The following is an 18,785-nucleotide window of genomic DNA, read 5'->3' as shown; positions in this document are numbered from 1 at the left end:
GTGGACAGCTGGTGCTTGGACTCTGAGAGGATGTGGGAGACCCCCGCCTCAGGTTTCTGCAGAAATCACCGCTGGTTCCTTCTCCAGGGCAGGTGATGCTGGGTGGGGAGCAGGAAGGGGTGGGGAGGCGAGGTCCTGCTGGACGTGGTGGTGTCCAGGGGAGTGCCAGCGCCACGGACACGCCTGGGAGAGGAGGGCAGCTACAGAACTTCATACTCCGAGTGCGCTCCCCGCCGCCTCATGCCCAGCAGGCATTTCCTTTCCTCTCTGGGAGGCGTTCTCTGATTCGGGGGATCAGGGCCCTCCCCACAGGCTTCCTGAGTGCATCCCCGTAGGCAGCAGAGCACCCAGGAGCCCCAGGGGGGCAGGAAGAGTCGGAACACAACACGCACCCCAGATACCTGCCGCACCACTGCCACTGCCAGGTGCCCGGCGTGTTTGCCAACTCCCAGCCACCTCCCGCGGGGCGCTGCAGACTCCCTAGCCAGCAGACAAGGTTTCTGACTGCCTGGCCAGGTCCCTGCTGGGCTGTCTGCCTGGCATGCGCATCCTTCATCCACCTCCCTGGAGATGTGCGGTCCCTGTAGCCCAGAGGAGTGGAGGGCGGCAGGGACAGAGAACATCTCCATGCAGGAACTGGCATCATCCCCTTTCTCCTACCAGGCACTGGAACAGGAGGGTCACGCTGGGGTGAGTGGGAAGTGAGTTTCAAAGCTGTGTGAGCTAGTGTTCAGGAGAGAAAGGAGGTGAGAGAGGAAGGCAGCCCTGTGTGAATAGATACCTGTGTGTCCAGACATGTGAGCAAAGTGAGCAGAACACACTTGGAATCACAGGCAGTGTGCCAGGGGAAAGGGTGTGCAGCCACCAACCCTCCCATCACACTTGGAACCTGGCTCTCAGGGACCCAGAACAAACTCCCCATCTCAGAGCTGGCCTCGAGCAAAGATAGGCCTTCTATGCCAAGAATCTTGGGGTGTCCCAGAGTGGAAGAGCATCCCCTCTGGGGGCAGCTTCTCTCCTGAGATTCCAAGGACTGCTGTATAGAGTCAGCAGTGATTGAACATAAGAGCTGGGGTTTTTGGTGATGATTTGTATAGAAACAGGAGTTAGATTTTAGAAGATGCAACCAATTTGTGATCAATGGTCAAGGATAAGCAAATCTGAAATTGAATTACAAGTCATCCGGAGCTTTGGAAGTTCGCAGGGGTGCCCCTTTTTCATGGGTATGCGGTGGACTGGGAGAGGGAGGATGTTAAGCTTTGTGTCACCCAGACATTCACCTCCCTGGTGGGGAGCAGAGGAGTTGTCTCTTGTCCTTCTCCTCAGGAGAACTTGCACTGCCAAGGAGTTCTGGCCTCAGGAGCACTGCAGTTGGGGAGGAAGAAAATTTCCTGTATCCTTCTAGGTACTTCTGGATGGCTTAAGAATTAAGTTGACATGGAATAGAGTAACAGGAGACAATAAAATACAAATTTAATAATGCATATATACATGAACGGAGAAGGAAATGGCAACCTACTCCAGTTCTCTTGCCTGGAGAGTCCCAGGGACGGAGGAGCCTGGTAGGCTGCAGTCCATGGGGTCACGAAGAGTTGGACACAACTGAGCGACTTCACTTTCACTCTTCACTTTCATGCATTGGAGAAGGAAATGGAAATCCACTCCAGTGTTCTTGCCTGGAGAATCCCAGGGATGGCAGAGCCTGGTGGGCTGCCATCTATGAGGTTGCAGAGAGTCAGACACGACTGAAGCGACTTAGTAACAGCAGCAGCAGCATATGCATGAGAGGGGTTTCCCTGGTGGCTCAGTGGTAAAGAATCCGCCTGCATTGCAGGAGACAGAGGAGATTCAGGTGTGATCCCTGGATCAAGAAGATCCCTTGGAGGAAGACATGGAAACACACTCCAGTATTCGTGCATGGAGAATCCCTGTGGACCGAGGAGCCTGGTGGGCTACTGTCTATGGGGTTGCAAAGAGGCAGACACGACTGAGGGACTGAGCTCACACGTACCTGGAAGAGACAAGGAAAACCAGTGCACTCACCAAAATGTCCCCAACCTTCATCTTAAATACCGTCTTCAGCTAAAGACAGAAGGGGATGCTGGGGACAGGGGGTTAGGACTTCAAACAGAGAGGAGGCATTTCACATCGAGATGGAAATGTTGCTGTGTGGTGGCAGTTATTGGTGGGCAGGCAGAGATGGACACGGAGGGAAGGATAACAGAGAGATTCTGCAGGCTACTTCCTGTCACCACAGCCAGTTCACACTGTGTTTATCTGTGGTGACAGCTCCCTTCCTGGGACAGGTCCTCCTTCTACATTCTTTACCTGGTCAGGTGTTGTTTTTGTTCAGTCGCTCAGTCTTGTCTGACTTTTTGCAACGCCATGGACTGCAGCATACCAGGCTTCTCTGTCCTTCACCACCTCCCAGAGTTTGCTCAAACTCATGTCCATTGAGTCAATGATGCATCCAACCATCTCATCCTCTGTCATCCCCTTCTTCTCCTGCCCTCAGTCTTTCCCAGCATCAGGGTCTTTTCCAATGAGTCGGCTCTTCACATGAGGTGGCCAAAGTATTGGAGCTTCAGCTTTAGCTTCAGTCTTTCCAATGAATATTCAGGGTTGATTTCCTTTAGGATGGACTGGTTTCATCCCCTTGCAGTCCAAGGAACTCTCAAGAGTCTTCACCAACACCACAGTTCAAAAGCATCAATTCTTTGACGCTCAGTCTTTTTTATGGTCTAACTCTCTCATCCGTATCAGTTCAGATCAGTTCAGTAGCTCAGTTGTGTCCAACTCTTTGGGAGCCTGTGAGCCGCAGCATGCCAGGCCTCCCTGTCCATTACCAACTCCAAGTCCACCCAAACCCATGTCTATCGAGTCGATGATGCCATCCAACCATCTCATCCTCTGTCATCCCCTTCTCCTCCTGCCTTCAGTCTTTCCCAGCATCAGGGTCTTTTCCAATGAGTCAGCTCTCTGCATCAGGTGGCCAAAGTATTGGAGTTTCAGCTTCAACATCAGTCCTTCCAATGAACACCCAGGAATGATCTCTTTTAGGATGGACTGGTTGGATCTCCTTGCAGTCCAAGGGACTCTCAAGAGTCTTCTCCAATGCCACAGTTCAATTCAAAAGCCATCAATTCTTTGGTGCTCAGCTTTCTTTATAGTCCAACTCTCACATCCATACATGATCACTGGAAAAACCATAGCCTTGACTAGATGGATCTTTGTTGGCAATGTAATGTCTCTGCTTTTTAATATGGTGTCTAGGTTGGCCATGACTTTCCTTCCAAGGAGTAAGTGTCTTTTAATTTCATGGCTGCAATCACCATCTGCAGTGATTTTGGAGTCCAGAAAAATAAAGTCAGCCACAGTTTCCACTGTTTCCCCATCTATCTGCCATGAAGTGATGGGACCAGATGCCTTGATCTTAGTTTTCTGAATGTTGAGCTTTAAGCCAACATTTTTACTCTCCTCTTTCACTTTCATCAAGAGGCGCTTTAGTTCTTCTTCACTTTCTGCCATAAGGATCGTGTCATCTGCATATCTGAGGTTATTGATATTTCTCCTGGCAATCTTGATTCCAGCTTGTGCTTCCTCCAGCCCAGGGTTTCTCATGATGTACTCTGCATTTAAGTTAAATAAGCAGGGTGGCAATATACAACCTTGATGTACTCCTTTTCCTATTTGGAACCAGTCTGTGTTCCACATCCGTATATGAATAATGGAAAAACCACAGCTTATATCATGCAGACCTTTGTCGGCAAAATGATGTCTCTGCTTTCTAATATGCTGTCTAGGTTTGTCATAGCTTTTCTTCCAAGGAAGATCAAAGCTTCTTCCTCAGTCTTGAGCTTTGACCATTCTCAACTCAAAATAATCTGTGTGCCAAAGAGACACTTTGGGGTGGCGACTCACCGCCCTTCATTGAGAAGCAGCTCCAGAGACCCGGAGGCTGGATGACCTGGTGCATTTCAGACTCATAACTGTTCAGGGGTAGGCTTAGACTAGAACAAGGGCTTTGTTCCAAAGGTCTAAGAAATAAATATGGGCATTGCTTCCAGGCTAGGAGTTCTAAGACTTGAGAACATAATTCCATATGGCATTAGGGAGCCTGGCTTGATGGTAAACTGTAGTAGCCAGAATTGTCTCCGGGTCCAGCGTCTGAGTCAGGCAAGCAGGTCTGGCTTTGTCCCTTCAACCTAGTGAGGATGTGGAATTAGCGAGGTCACCAGCTTCAAATGCCTCTGCTAAGTCCAGTGATAGCATCACTGACTCGACGGACATGAATTTGAGCAAAGTCCAGGGAGACAGTGAAGGACAGAGGACACTGATGTGCTGCAGCCCATGGGGTGGCCAAGAATTGGACATGACTGAGCAACTGAACAGCAACAACATAGTCCCGTGCGACAGAGGCTGCCGGAGCAAGTGTAGTCTGAGAAGATGCCTTGCTTTATTAGGCGCCTAATTCATCCAGGCATCCAAACGTGTATACTGTTCATGAATCCTAACTACATTTGTCATTGGAGTTCACGGCCATGGGGCTCAGGGAGCCGGAAAGCTTAAATGATAGGGAAGCTGCTGGGGAGTGTTATGACCTCATAGTTACCTTGCCTCCTGAATTTGGCTCCATCTCCAAGAGTATCTGTGTGCAGGCCAGGCCGCTGTGTGGCTCTTAGAGAAAGGCGCCATCCATCTCCCCTCGACAGACACATGCCATGGCACGCTCTGCATCCCACTGTCCCTGTAAATCCTCCCATGTGCACGGCCAGAGGCCACCTGTCTCTTGGCTTGATCCCACCTCATGGCAGCTGGGTTTGACCTTCTGAGCCTGTGGAACTTGAAGGAGGTCTGCTCTTAGCTGGTCCAGATCGGGGAGAGGCCAAGAGCACTGCCCTGAAATAGAGTGACCGACAGAAGGAACGCCAAGGCTGCTGCAGCATCTACAGGGGGACAGTCAATGTGTCCACCAAGTCCTTTCCTGTAGGACAGTTGGAGCAGCTGAAGGGCCACGTGGATGTTTGAGGCAGGGCAGTGCTCGGAGGGGTTGGACGATGATGCAGGCGATATAAGGTGATGCAGAGCTTTACCAAGGCTCTGGGTAGGGTGTTCATTAATCCACCACCTTCTTCTTGAACCTGCCCCCTGAGTCAGGGCCTCAGCGTGTTCTGATGGCAGGGGAGTAGCAGCCACCTGCACACCAAAACCCACACCTCTCAGCCCCTCTCTGCGCAGGCGGACTCCCCACCACCTAGCCGTGTCCTCGGGATCAGGCTGTGGAAGGTTCACTCCCCACGCAGTCCCAGTGTGTGGACCAGGGGTGCTGGAGGCTCCTGGCCGGAGAGGCACCTCTGCGAAGCAGGGGGCCAGGCTCATGGCAGGTGTGTTTTCTCCGCAGGCCCAGGCGCCGTCAGCGAAGTGAGCAACGGGACGTCGTCGAGGAGGGCGGGCTGCCTCTGGCTGCTTCCTCTCCTGGTCTTGCACCTGCTCCTCAAATTTTGATGTGAGAGCCGCATCCCCGACGGGGAGGAGCCGCCGCACCGTCAGCACGTCAGCGATGGCGACCGACAGCATCAAGGCGAGCACCCCTGTTCTAAAGCAGACACGATCCCACCAAATTCAGACAACAGAGCCGAAGGGGACACAGATTCGAGGGAGGGGAACCAAGAATGCTCTGGGAAAACGAATTGAACGAGGACACTGGAAGTCACCGTGCAGATACCTAGGTACAGCCGAGTTTTCTTTCTTTTTCCAAATGGGAAGAATGCCCGTGGCTCTGGACCCACCCGTAAACTGCATGGCGTGACCTCTGTTACCAGGCGGGCAGGGGCTCAGCCGCTCTGCCCACCACAGTGCCCCCCCACCAAGGAAAATTCTGGAGTTCGGCCACCCCAAATTCAATCATTCCGTAGAGAAGAACTCAGAGGGAGGCGAGTGGGCCCGTTCCTGGAATGTGTCCCTATTTTGTGTGTGTGATGAAATGCAGCATCAAAAAGATAAATAAAAAGGAAAAAACAAGACAGCCTGACAGCTACAACAATCCCACAATCAACAGTCACAAAAGATATTCTTAAACGTTCTTTTTTTTGTTTGTTTTTCATTTTACTACAAGGACATCATGGATAATAAGGGATTCTGATTCATTATTAATTTTATTAATTATATTTTCTGATATGAGTCTTAAACTTAGTGCAAAAACAAGACAAAACTAAAAAAAAATAAGTACAGAGAGGAAAGGGGTGAAGGGAAGTGTGTTTGTTCAAGGTTAGACGTGAATAGTGTACTTCTTACCTAGGTTTACAACTGGTGGACCGCACACCAGGCTAATCACCTGGTGAGGATTTGGCAAATCCACCAAAAAAAAAAAAAGAAAAACCACATACAATTTAACCAACATCTCCACCAGCGCTACAGATTTCTTATTCTGTGCATTTAATGCAGACAATACGATGCTTCTACATGCTGTTTAGAAACAGAAGGGTGACCTGCACTGTATCTTGAGTTTGCTGACAATGCTTCTTTTGATGACATATATTATACAGTATATATATATACATATATTTTTTTTGTTAGAGTTCTAGCCATTTCCTTTCTCAGCAGGGTCCTTTCTCAAACATTACTGCATGCTGTATATGGCGTTAGCTGTGTGTTGCTCTTCAAAAAGATGATAGAGTTTACTGGTAATTGTGTAATCAACTTCTGCCTTTTTATTTTCTTGGGTTATTCACATGTCAGAGACATTTCTAAAACGTGACAAGAGAAACAAAACGCTAACACCAGGCGCAGCATCTTTTCCAGGGGCGGCTCTCGGACGCGAGGGCTTATGCGGGAGGCCCGGCTTCTCCAGCAAGAGCCCCGGGTGTGGACAGACAGACAGCAAGCTGCCGAACCAACTCCGCAGTCAGTAACCACTCGCTTTAGCCCGTCATGGGAATCTAGGATGCCTTTGTGAGCGCTGGAGAATCGAATCCTCTTGGTTTATTTAATTTCCCACCTTTGTGTGCGTGTGTATGAAAGAGAAGAAAAGGCAGTTTTTAGGTAAACTTTTCTTCGTCCCCCGAAGTCTGGGAACCGGAGGGGCCTCGGGGAAGGGTCCTGATGTGGTGAGGGAAGGTGGGATTGGGGGCTGGGAGGGAAGGGTTGTCTCTGACTTGACATTAAAAAGTGTTCCATGTCCCTCTTCACCTGGTGTGGTACCTCATTGTCACACAGGGGGCGTGGGGGAGCAGAGCCTGCCTGGCTCAGGCGTGAAGGTGGGGTTGGCCTCCTGACTCAGGCTCGCTGGCCCCCTCTGGGGTGGAGTGGGGCTCCCCGTGGCGTGGGCTCTGACCGCAGGCAGGGGTTCAGGAAAACACTTCTCCATTACAAGCGGGGGACGTGAGGCTCTGGCGACCGCACCTCCAGTGCCTTCAGGAGGACCTGCTGTGTCCACAGCTCCCCTGTAACCCAGACGGCAGGTCCAGGGACAGCTTTCACACAGGATTGCTTCCGGGTGCAGAGTGCAGCCATCGCCCCCCAAACCCCTGAAACATTGTGCGTGAGTACTGACACATCCCAAGCCCCATCGGCCAGCGTGTCGGGGACTTTCCGCCCAAGCCTGCCTTCCAAACCTTGCCTCTAGCGACAAATTAAGAGAAAAGGTAGGTGTTAATGCAGAATCGTTTTCAAATAAGTCTAACCTGTTCTGATTCTGGGACTTCAATAAGCAGCTGAAGAGTCGCTGAAAGGCAGAAATGAGGTCAGAGCTGAACCATGCAGGGATTACTGTGCTGTGGCGTCCTTGGGGGCCAGTCCCACCCGAGAGAAGGAGGAAGTGTCGGAAAGCAGTCGTTTCATTTCCAGCAGCTCCCGGCAGCTTTGAGAAAAGCTTGTTGACTTCATGTTTCTTTTTTTAAAAAAAATTCTTTTTTTTTTTCATATTCGTTCCCACTGGTTTATCACAGGATCTTCAGTACAGTTCCGTGTGCTCTGCAGTAGGACCTTGTTTATCCATTCTAAATATAACATGTTTGCATCTCTTAACCCCAAACACACAGTCCACCCCTTTCCCACCCACCCCGCTTCATGTTTCTTTGCACCGTTTCTGACCTTCCACCTCCACCACCAGGTGTCATGTTCTCCGGCTTCCTCCTGGTAGCGTGGCCTGAAAAAGTCTGACCAAGCCTCACAGATCCAGGCTGGCCCCGCGGTCATTCTACCCCATGTCTCAAAACTGCGAAAGGCAAGGGTCTGTCTCCTTACAGTGAGAGTGGGTGAGATATACTAGCTTCTGTGTGACCAGAGCTTCTGTAGACACGGAGGACCAGAGGAATTCCATGCAGATTGTGCCTCGCAGGAATAGAGCAGGAAAAAGGCAGATAATTTCCATACTTCTCAACTTGAGCCCAGAACTGCTCTGAATAAAACGTACCAGGGCACCTTGCAGACAGTCTCCTCAGACCTTGCTGGGATGAGAGCACAGCATGACGGGTAACTTCCACGTGATTCAGAGCTTTCTCATTCAGATTTACTAAGCTTGATTTACTTCACCCATCACCATCCTCCCAGGAAGGACTCTATCTGTCACGACCAGCTCTGTAAAGTGACACCAATGAGGAAGGCTTCATTTACTATTTGCCATTTCCATAGCCCTTCCTGTCTCGAGGCTCTTTAGAGCTGTGGTCATTCCCGAGAGCGTGTATCTGGTAGAACCAGCTTTGCTGTGACCTCTGGACTAGGCAGCTGGGAGAGCTCCCTGCCCTGCCTCCAGAGGGTTTCTTCTCTTCTTCTGTTTAGTGTAACACATAAGCCATGAGCTGCCGAATTCCAGTCTTTTTTAAAGGGTGCCTACGAGGTAGGGCCTCCCGCCAGGCTCAGAGTTCAGTCCAGGAGGACGTGGTTTTGATAGGAGCTCATGGGGTGATTCCCTGGCTTCTCTTCTCAGGAAAGAAGCTTGGAAAGACAGTGCTCACTAGAGCAAGTAAAGGATGATCCTGAATAGCCTGTGTGGGTGTTTTTCATGGTGCAGGTGCCAATGGACGACCGCCACTGCCTGCCTGGATTTCAGACTTACAGGACCTCTTTGGAACTCAAGTTGTGGTCATGCTTCAGGATTCAGACACCACCTCTAACCTTAAGTTGTCCTTTGGGGAAACCATGGTTGTGGTTTTGCAGATTTTATCCTATAATAGTGTGTGTGTGTGTTGGGGGAGCTGCTAATAGTGGGGTTCAAACCCTAAACGCTCTAACCACACGCTCGCAGAAAATCCCATTCATCTTCTTTCAACAGAATATCTGCTCCTTTCCAATCTCACAAATGCAGCTGCTCTTGAGTTCCTGCCGTGAACTCTCTCCCCATCAATGCTTCTACACAATCGTTTTAGGTGTCTAACGTGTTATAGAACTGGTCCAAGGATGTCCGTCTGCCAAATGGGACGTGCTGAGCTGGACCTGTCTTTGCCATCAGTGAGCCACAAATGTTTGCTTCTGTTGCTATGGGTGATGATAATGATGGTGATGATGAAACACAGTTGTTCTTCAGGCTGGAGAGAAGATGGAAAGTGAATGGACCCTGGAATCTGATGGAGGTCCAGGACACTTCACTAGACTGACCCTGTCTTAACCTTGTACCTCTGGACCTTGAATTCAGAAGGGAAAACAGTCTCACTAATTTGTCCCAAGAAGGTACCTCTACTGTGTGGGTTTGTTTAGTAAAACTGTATCATCTGGGAACAGCAGATTGCCCCCAGTTTTGTTTTCTTTTTTGATTCTTATGAGGGTAAACATTTGAGGAACTTTTCATTAGAGCAGAGAAGTCTCTGAAGGTAGATAGAAGTGGCTGAGGGGTGAGGTCTGCCTGCTGGCTGCTCTGATTCTGCTCACCGAGTGCATGAGCACACGACAGTCACCAGACAAACAGCTGAGACTCGAAAGGGTCTGTATCTCTGTGAGGCACCAATACTACCCCTCTCAAGCATGTTTTAATGTTTATTTATTTTATTTTTTTAAATATTTATTTCATTCTGCTGGATCTTAGTTGTAGCATGCACTCTCCTTTTACTGCAGCATGTGGAATCTAGTTCCCTGACCAAGGATGGAACCCAGGCACCCTGCATTGGGAGCACAGGGTCTTAGCCACTGGACCACCAGGGAAGTCACTTAACATTTATCTTAAACAAAACCCCAGAACTAATTTGGTTGAGAGCTTACTCCTTGGGCTTGCTCCATGGAAGCATCTCCTTTGTCATTCCCATTGTGGCTGAGTCAGGCTGTCCAAGAGCATGGGTGCTCACCCCTCTTGGCTCCTAATTCCAGCCATATTTCCATGAGTGCCCAACTCCGTCTTCCTCCAAGACAATACATGCACGTCAATATCGCTGTGATGTATGAGTAACAGAGATCTGAAATCTCTGCCCCTTCATCCTCATGCGCCTACCACAACTCCCATCTTCTCGCAGCAGGTCCATATCATGGGACGAGAACAACCTGGCTTTCTGCAAAAAGACTACTCCTAATTTCTGAGCATTAAGTGAAGGTTATTTCTTATAGTGTGTATTTGATGAATGGGGACCATGAGCCTTTATGTAGGAAGCATGGTTTGGCTTTAGTTGTTTGCATGTTGATTTTACCTTCATGCAAGCCTGAAAATCACCTAGATACTTGCTTCTAGCATATTACGTGAGTGTGTGAGTTGATTTCCATTCTTTAGGGCTCATTAACATGATTTGAAAATGAGGTATTCCTCTGTCAGAATATCTACCGGATTAGAACTTCCTAGAAGTGTAAGTTGGCTATAGCTGTCCATTTACCTGGCTTCCAATGAATCTGATTTTTGGAATTTCTGAATATCAGCATAGTATTTTGGGGAGGAACTGAATTGTTAATCAGTAGAACTAGGTTTTAGTTCAGATTCTAGCTAGGCTAGCATCCTTTAGTTAGGCTCCTTTTCTGTTTCTTATGTATGAAGTGTCATGATGGAAGATTGCTATTTTTTTGCTCTCTTTAAAATGAAATAATCAAGTATCTTTGGATTTTAATAAGATTTCTATAAGAAACACTTTTGGAAAGTTGCTTTTTTATATATAAATGACAGTTGAAGGTGTGACTCTGGGCAATTTTATAGCCAGTGCATTGTCTTTGTTCCCAGAATGGCTCATAGGAAGGGAAAACACACCATCAGAGCTGCAAGTTTTGCAGACTTTTCAAGTGGTTCCTTGAGGAGAATTTGAGGGATGGACATTATAGCAGTTGGAAGGGAATGTTTTCTAATAAAAGACAGTGGCTTTTTCTGGGACGAGAAATGATTTTAGCCCCAAGCTGTTGTTCAGTTTTGTTTTCTATATGACACAAGGAAAACAAGGGGGAAATAACTGCCGTATATCTTAAAGTCTGCAGAAGGAAACTATATTGAGACTAGACAAAACTCTCAGAGTTCCCACTAAGTGTGTGTGTGTGTGTGTGTGTGTGTGTGTGTGCGTGCACATATGTACCTGTGCACGTGTGTGGTGTTTACTGTAATTACTTAATTCTTCCAAACAGATGACATCTGTTATTCCCAAGATTCATCTTTAAAATAGCAGGGAATAATAATGAAAAGAAGGTCTCCAGATAAGGTTTTTAATGATCACATCACATCCTCCTGACAAGTATTCTCCTCAGGAGAAACATTGCTGCAGATCTCATTTGAAATATTTGTGTATCGTGGGCTCAATTCTCAGCTCACCGCACTCCCTACACCTTTCTCCTCATACCTTAGACCTTCTGTTTCGTTTTTAAATCCTCTGTGAAGAGCAGCAGGATGTAAAGACTGTGGACCAAGCTCGGACCAAGCTTCTTTGGGTTGTGGAGTTGAAGGGAGTACCAAGTGGAGTCACACCTCTTGTGCACTGTCAAGGGGAGGAGGGCACAGGCTCACGTGTGGGCGAGGGGTCCTTTCGTTCCCTGGGAAGGATGGAGGAGACAGCGGGGGAAAGCGGAGCAGGTGGTCCGCCCCGTCACCTGTTCCGGCTATTGCCATGTCGTTCCGTTCACTCACACCCGCAGTTCTCGTTTGTACTGGACCCCTCGGAAAGGGAGGCAGCCAGGAACTGAAACATACGGCAATGGACGTCATCTGTTAAATAAAAAATCTTTTTTCTAAATGTCCATATTATAGTTTAAAGAACAAGAATGATGGAAATGAAAAGATGAAATAGAGAAGAAATCCAAAAGACTGAACTTGTCGTTTCTGTACATGGGAAGAAGCCTACCCATACAGATGTCAGGAGTGTCCTGTGCTGCGGAAATCCTGGGGCTCAGAGGTGAGGCCCTGCCTCCTGGGTCCCCCATCACGGTGAGCTCTGCTCCTCGACAGGCTCTTGATGACATACAATCAGGGTTTGCATATTGAAAGTGGCATGTGGATTGCTTGCTAATTTCCCCTCATTTTTTTGAGGAATGGGTATAGGTGGAGTAAATAGAATATGACACAAGCAGACAGAAGATGCCTTCTGGTCCAGACACAGCCTTGGATTTGCTGTGGGATGCACATCGTACCTTCCAGGGCCTTGATTTTCCAAGTGGGAAAATGAACGTTGGCCGAGCTGCTGTCAGGAGTCATCCTGAGGTCTGAAATCCTCAGCCTCTTTCTGTATCCTCACACAGCTCACATTTGTTTCCAGAATTAAGACAAGGCCATGTCGGAAGCCAAGACAGCACCTTTGGACCGCCGTCGGGCAGCCATCAGCCTTGTGGTGCTGTGTAGGAAATACTCTTCCCCACTCACAGGGGAAGGACCTCCTTCTGTTGGGATGACATGAGATGTGAAGAAAGCCTGCCATTCTCATACCTTTGGTTGTGAGTCTACTTTCTGAAAGTCAGAAGAGAAAACAGAGGTGCTCTCAAGAGAAGAAACCCCAAAAAGGTATGAATGCACAGAATGCTCTAGAGAGTTTTGGATGATGTGTAAGCTATTTGAAACTCACCAGTGAACTCCTTGTTTAAAAAAAAACCCTACTGTGGGGGTTCCTGGTGGTCCAGGGGTTAAGCCTTCCCCTTCCAATGCAGGACATGTGGGTTCCATCCCTGGTCGGGGAGCCAGATCCCACTTGCCTCCTGGCCAAAAACCCAAAACAGAAGCGATACTGTAACAAATTCAACGGAGACTTTAAACATGGCCCACATCAAGGAAACCTTTAAAAAAGACAACCTGTTATGAAGTTTCACCCTGGATTTACTTCTAAGGTTCTTAAATTTCCCAAATATACCTGAGAAGAGTTGTGTTCAACATGCTTTGACATGCAACAAAGTAAACAATTAAAAAGACAAAGCAAAAAGCTGAACTCTTCTGGGATCACCCAGGGAGCTGCCCATAGGTTAGAGCCAGTTCTTTAGGAATGGGGACTCAAACGCATGGGGCTCCGACTGCTCCAGCTCTTTGCTTCCAGACTTTCTGCCTCTCCTCAGTGGAGGTCTGACCACTATAGGGAAAGGCAAACCTGCTTGTGCTGTTATTTGTAATAGGGAGTGATTTTGTGATTTTGACTCTTCCGTTACACCTAACAGCTCATAGCCCACAGTGAGCCAAGGAAATTAAATCAACACCGTTTTGTTATGGTGGTTGTTTTCTGTTAGGCCTAAGGTAGTTAGAACATTTTACTCAAAAAAAGCTTGCTTAATTCAGCAAACACTCATGTGTTAGGGTTCCAAAATGTTAGGGTAGTTTATCCCTCACATTGGCGTTTCTTCCCCATGTTCTGGATAGGGGATGCCTGCCTCAAAGGGTAAAACATCATCTGCTAAGCATGCGATTGAGCCAATGTAAGCACAGCACGTGTGTGAGAGGGTCAGGCAAACCATTTGCCCAGCGCTGGCTCTGAACAAGGAAATCAATATTCCGTAGTGTAATTCACTAGTCAGAAGTAATCGCCCTCGATCACAGCAGCGCAAGGGCAGTAAATTCATTACAACCTGTTTGCTGCCACTTCTATCATGAACCTCAATACCACTGTTTTACAAATACTTCAGACACCCTGGCCTCCTGATTATTTTTGCATTAATACATGTCTTTTTTTACAGCCACATATAGAATCATTTTTCCAAAATGCTGGCACACTCAGAGCATCTATATTAATGCCTCATCATTCCTTGTCTTCAAAAGTATAAAAGAATAATCGGTCAGGCAGAGTCCAGGGAATAGGATGACCTGAGCGCCAGGGCCCTGGGGATCAGACTGGAATTTGTGAATAGAAGCTCGGACGGTTTCCATTAACAGATACAGCCGTGTTGAGGCGCATCCCTGAACCTTTGATGAAAAAGTCTTTCCAACTAAATAACCCACCCCCCTAGATCACCCACAACTCTTTTAGTAGCATTTTTCTATGTATTTCCCTTTATCACCTTTTCTTTCTCCCATTTGCTTCTTCTGATGCAGCCCACCTTTGCAGTAAAAACCTAAGAAGTAAGCTATCTGAGTAGGATCAATTTCAAAAATTAGAAAGTGCTCTGTCCACAGTGTTGTCCTAAGACTGCTTTGTTTACACTAGGGGTTCAAAGTATGACTTTGAAGAAAGAAATGTGGTCGGTTTGGGCAACCCCCCCAGGAGGGTGCATTGCCCTGAAGTACGTCCACATCAGCCCAGATGATTGTCAAGGACTTGGCTGGCCTCTGAGGCTGTTCTGTGTGGTAAGTTGCACTAGTGGATCCCAGTCACTAGGTTAGCAGGAAAGTTGTCTGTACTCAGGCACTTTTATTCAGTCTTAGCCACCTAATGAATAACCCAGATTAGCCACATGAACAGAGCAAAGAACTCCAAGTTCCATCATTTCAAAAGTTCCTTGAGGAATGATGTCAGCAACATGGCGGATAAGACATATTTATCTTATCTCCCCATCTCCAGGACAATGGCTCAGCATCTATCCATGGAAAACTGTTCCCGCATGAAGTTATATGCCCAGGGGCTTGGAGGAGACTTGTCCACTCATTCATTGTGTGTTGGGCACATAGATCTCAGCCCTGGTTGTGGGCCCTGCGGTGGTCCATGAATTGGGTCCAGTCCCTCTCATCTGTGTTCCAGAGGAAACTTGAGCTTTAGGGTCACCCATGGGAAAGTCAAAGAGAGGTGTCACAGCTAGACTTTGCAGAATCAAGGGAAAGCATATAAGCTGAGGAATTCTGCCCCATGAGAAAGCAAAGAGCATGGGACAGTCATATCTGCAGAAGGTCTTAGCCTCAGTGTGCATAGCAGGGCCAGGCATTTCTCTCCCAGAGTCACTCAGTAAAGACAGGAGGAAGTGACTTCCACTTTAAATGTGAAGTTAGCAATGCAAAGCTTCAAGGGGTGTGAAAAATCAAGCACACATGACCCCACTAAATGATCATGATAATGCTCCAATGACCCACCCCCAAGACATGGAATCTGCAATCTTCCCAATAATTCAAATAACCGTTTTAAGGAAGCTGCTCGCATTGGTTTTTGTAACAATTTTTTGGATATAACACCAAAAACACAAGCAAGAAAAGCAAATGTAAATAAGTGAGATGATGTTCCAAAGCTAAAAATCTGCAAAAAAACTTGTCAGCACTATATATAAAATAGATAACCAACTGGACCTAGTATATAGCACAGGAAATTATATTCAATATTTTATAATAATCTAGAAGGGAAATCTGAAAAAGAATATATATGTCTATATATATTTTTCATATACATACGTATAACTGGATCACACTTGAAACTCACATGACATTTAATCAACTATACTTCAATAGAAGAAAGAAATAATCAACAAAATGAAAATGTAGCTCAGAGAATAGGAGAAAAAATTGCAAACCATGTATCTGATAAGGCTTTAAAATGTATTAGGAATATATACAACTCAATCGCAGACAAAAATTACCTGATTTTTAAAAATGAGAAGAGGAACCAAATAGACATTTTTACAAAGAAGACATACAAATGGCCAACATGTACATGCAAATATGCTCAGTATAATTAATCATCTGGGAAATGCAAATGAAACCCACACTTAGAATCACCTCACACATGTTAGGATGGGTGTTATCAAAAGATAAGAGAACAAGTATGGGCAAGGATGTGGGGAGGGGAAACCCTTATGATCTGTTGGGAGGAATATAAACTGGTGCAGTCACAATGAAGTGACAGTATGCGGGTTTCTCAAAAGATTGGAAGTGTGACTACCACACAGTCCTGCAATAGTACTTGTTGGCATACATCCAAAGGAGCGAAATCAGGATGTTGAAGACATGTCTGTGCCACTGTGTCCATCACAGTATTATTCGCAATAGCCAAGACATGGAAACAACTGCAGTGTTCCTCTATGGATGAATGGATAAAAGATGATGTGATGTGCATATTGTATATATATCATATATGTGCTGTGCAGGGTCACTCAGTCATGTCCGACTCTCTGCTACCCCATGGATGGACTGTAGCCCGCCAGGCTCCTCTGTCCATGGGGATTCTCCAGGCAAGAATACTGGAGTGGGTTGCCATGCCCTCCTCCAGAGGATCTTCCCAACCCAGGGATCAAACCCAGGTCTCCCGCACTGCAGGAGGATTCTTTACCATCTGAGCCATCAGGGAAGTCCATATCATATATATGCAATGTATAATATATAGTGTGTTTGCATAAATATGTATGTGTATATATATATATATTTATATATAATTCACCACTTGAAATAAGAAAATCCAGTCATCTGTGACACCATGATTTGACCTTGAGGGCATTGTGCTAAGCCAAGGGACTTCCCTGGTGGTCCAGTGGTTAAGACTATGAGGTCCCAATGCAGGGGACCCAGGTTCAGTCCCTGGTCAGGGAACTAGATCCCACATGCCACATCTAAAGGTCCTGCCTAAGACCCAGCACAGTCAAATGAAGTAAATAAATAAATATGAAAAAATATGCTAAGTGAAATAAGTCAGCAGAGAAAGATAAATACTGTACAATATCACCTAAATGTGGAATCTAACAAAGCCTAACTCACACAGACGGAGAGTAAAACGGTGGTTTCCAGGTGCCAGTGGGCGAGATAAAGGGGATGTTGGTCAAAGGTACAGGCTCCCAGTCTGGGGAAGGATGCATACATAAATATGTATGGCTGAGTCCCTTAGCTGTTCCCTTGAAACTATCACTGCATTGTTAACCAGCTATATCCCAATACAAAATAAAAAGTTTTTTGTGTTTTTTTTTTTTTAAGTACAAATTCCCAGAGATAATATAATGAGCAAGTTTGGGGAATTTAATGCACAGTGTGGTGATTGTAAGTAACAGTACTGTCTTTTATACTTGATTCTTCATCAGAGTCTTATCCTTGAAAGTTGGAAATTGTGTGACATGATGGAGATGCTAACTAACCCTACTGTGTTCCTCATTTGGTAATAGATAAGTGTAACCCATTATCACATTGTAATCCTTAAATTTGCACATTGTTATTTGTCAATTATAGCTCAATAAAGCTGGGGACTGGAACTTCCCTGGTGGTCCAGTGGTTAAGATTTCACCTTCTAGTGCAGGGCCTGAAGGTTTAATCCCTGGTCGGGGAGCTAAGGTCACACGTACCCTGTGGCTGGTAAAACCAAAACATAAACAGAAGCAATATTGTAACAAATTCAATAAAGACTTGTAAAAATGGTCCACATTTTTAAAAAAGGCTGTCCTTGCCTTAGAGCAGGGATCAGCAAACAAACAAACAAAAAAAATTAAATTAAATTAAAAAAAAAAAGCTGGGCATGCTCCTTAAGGGAACGAGAAAGTCCTATTAAACTCCAGATGGCCAGTCGCTCTGCGGTTCCTGGTGTCAGAGGTAAGCAGCACAGGCTCAGTGACAGTTTCCGCTTCAGCCCTTACATCGCCAGAGAACTTACAAATCCCTTTCAGATCATTAGGTCTCTGCAGAGAGTTGAAAGAGGAATTCAGTAGACGTTTGTTTTTCTTACTGAATCTAAGCTTATGTAAAGACTTCTTTCAGTCCCATTGTTTTCCTTACATTTCTGAATCATGTTATCTTCTTTCTGGTGCACGTGTTCCTGAAAATGAACAAGCACCTTTCTAGAAATCAATGCACTGCCTCCGTGAAAAGCAGTTACATTGGAACTGGATAAGAAACCCATGTATACACTACCTCATTGTTTAATCAGGACCTAATATGTTCCCGACACCGTGCTAGGTATTGGGGATGGAGTGAAGTGCAGACGAAGCCATTCCTGCTCTGGAGATGTTTCCAGTCTGGTGGGTGAGAAAGTCAATAATAACATTATTATACATATACACACGCAACACCTAGCGTTTCACAACCCACGGTAGCTTTCAATTCATTTTATTTTGTGGATTTGGACAACCCACCCTTGGGGCACTTCTCTGAGTCTGGTTTTCAGATCCCTGTGTTCAGACATAAGGAGGCACAGGGTCACTAGAGGTGAAGCCAGGATGGTAATCAGGGGGCCTGACGCTGGAACCTGCACCTTCCATCTCTGAGCTATCTGGGTTTCCGTGAATACTGCTTAAATTCAGTTCTGAGATTCACACTGAACTCTTCGAAGATGTGTCTTGCACTGAGCGGCATGTCATAGCTTAGTTGGCATCTTTTCCTTCCTTGCGGCACATAAACTAACAAATGAATGGATGGGAACAGGAGGACCAGCATCTCTGCTCCTGTCCTTGCCCCCAGGGTAGCGGCGCACATACGCACCACACTGAGTACTGAGATCTAGAAACTATTTTTATTACCATCAGTTGGACGTCCCAGGTGGGATTAGTGGTAAAGAACCCACCTGCCAATACAGGAGACGTGAGAGACACAG

General features: G+C 46.6%; 1 protein-coding gene across 6 annotated transcripts in view; it reads left to right on the top strand.

The window, feature by feature from the left end:
- Positions 1 to 17,452, top strand: part of NTM (neurotrimin) — a 944,459-nt gene extending 927,007 nt beyond the window's left edge. For all 6 annotated transcript variants that reach the window (XM_070457405.1, XM_070457409.1, XM_070457408.1 and 3 more), the window contains one exon: positions 5,402 to 17,452. In XM_070457405.1, the coding sequence (XP_070313506.1) occupies positions 5,402 to 5,505 (104 nt within the window). In that variant the 3' untranslated portion in view covers positions 5,506 to 17,452. The remainder of the gene's footprint in view (positions 1 to 5,401) is intronic.
- The last annotated feature ends 1,333 nt before the right edge of the window (positions 17,453 to 18,785 follow it).

Source organism: Odocoileus virginianus, chromosome 28, assembly GCF_023699985.2.
Source record: "Odocoileus virginianus isolate 20LAN1187 ecotype Illinois chromosome 28, Ovbor_1.2, whole genome shotgun sequence".
In the NCBI taxonomy this organism is placed as follows: Eukaryota; Metazoa; Chordata; class Mammalia; order Artiodactyla; family Cervidae; genus Odocoileus; species Odocoileus virginianus.
The sequence above is the reverse complement of the archived record's forward strand: the minus strand, read 5'-3'. Positions and strand labels throughout refer to the sequence as shown.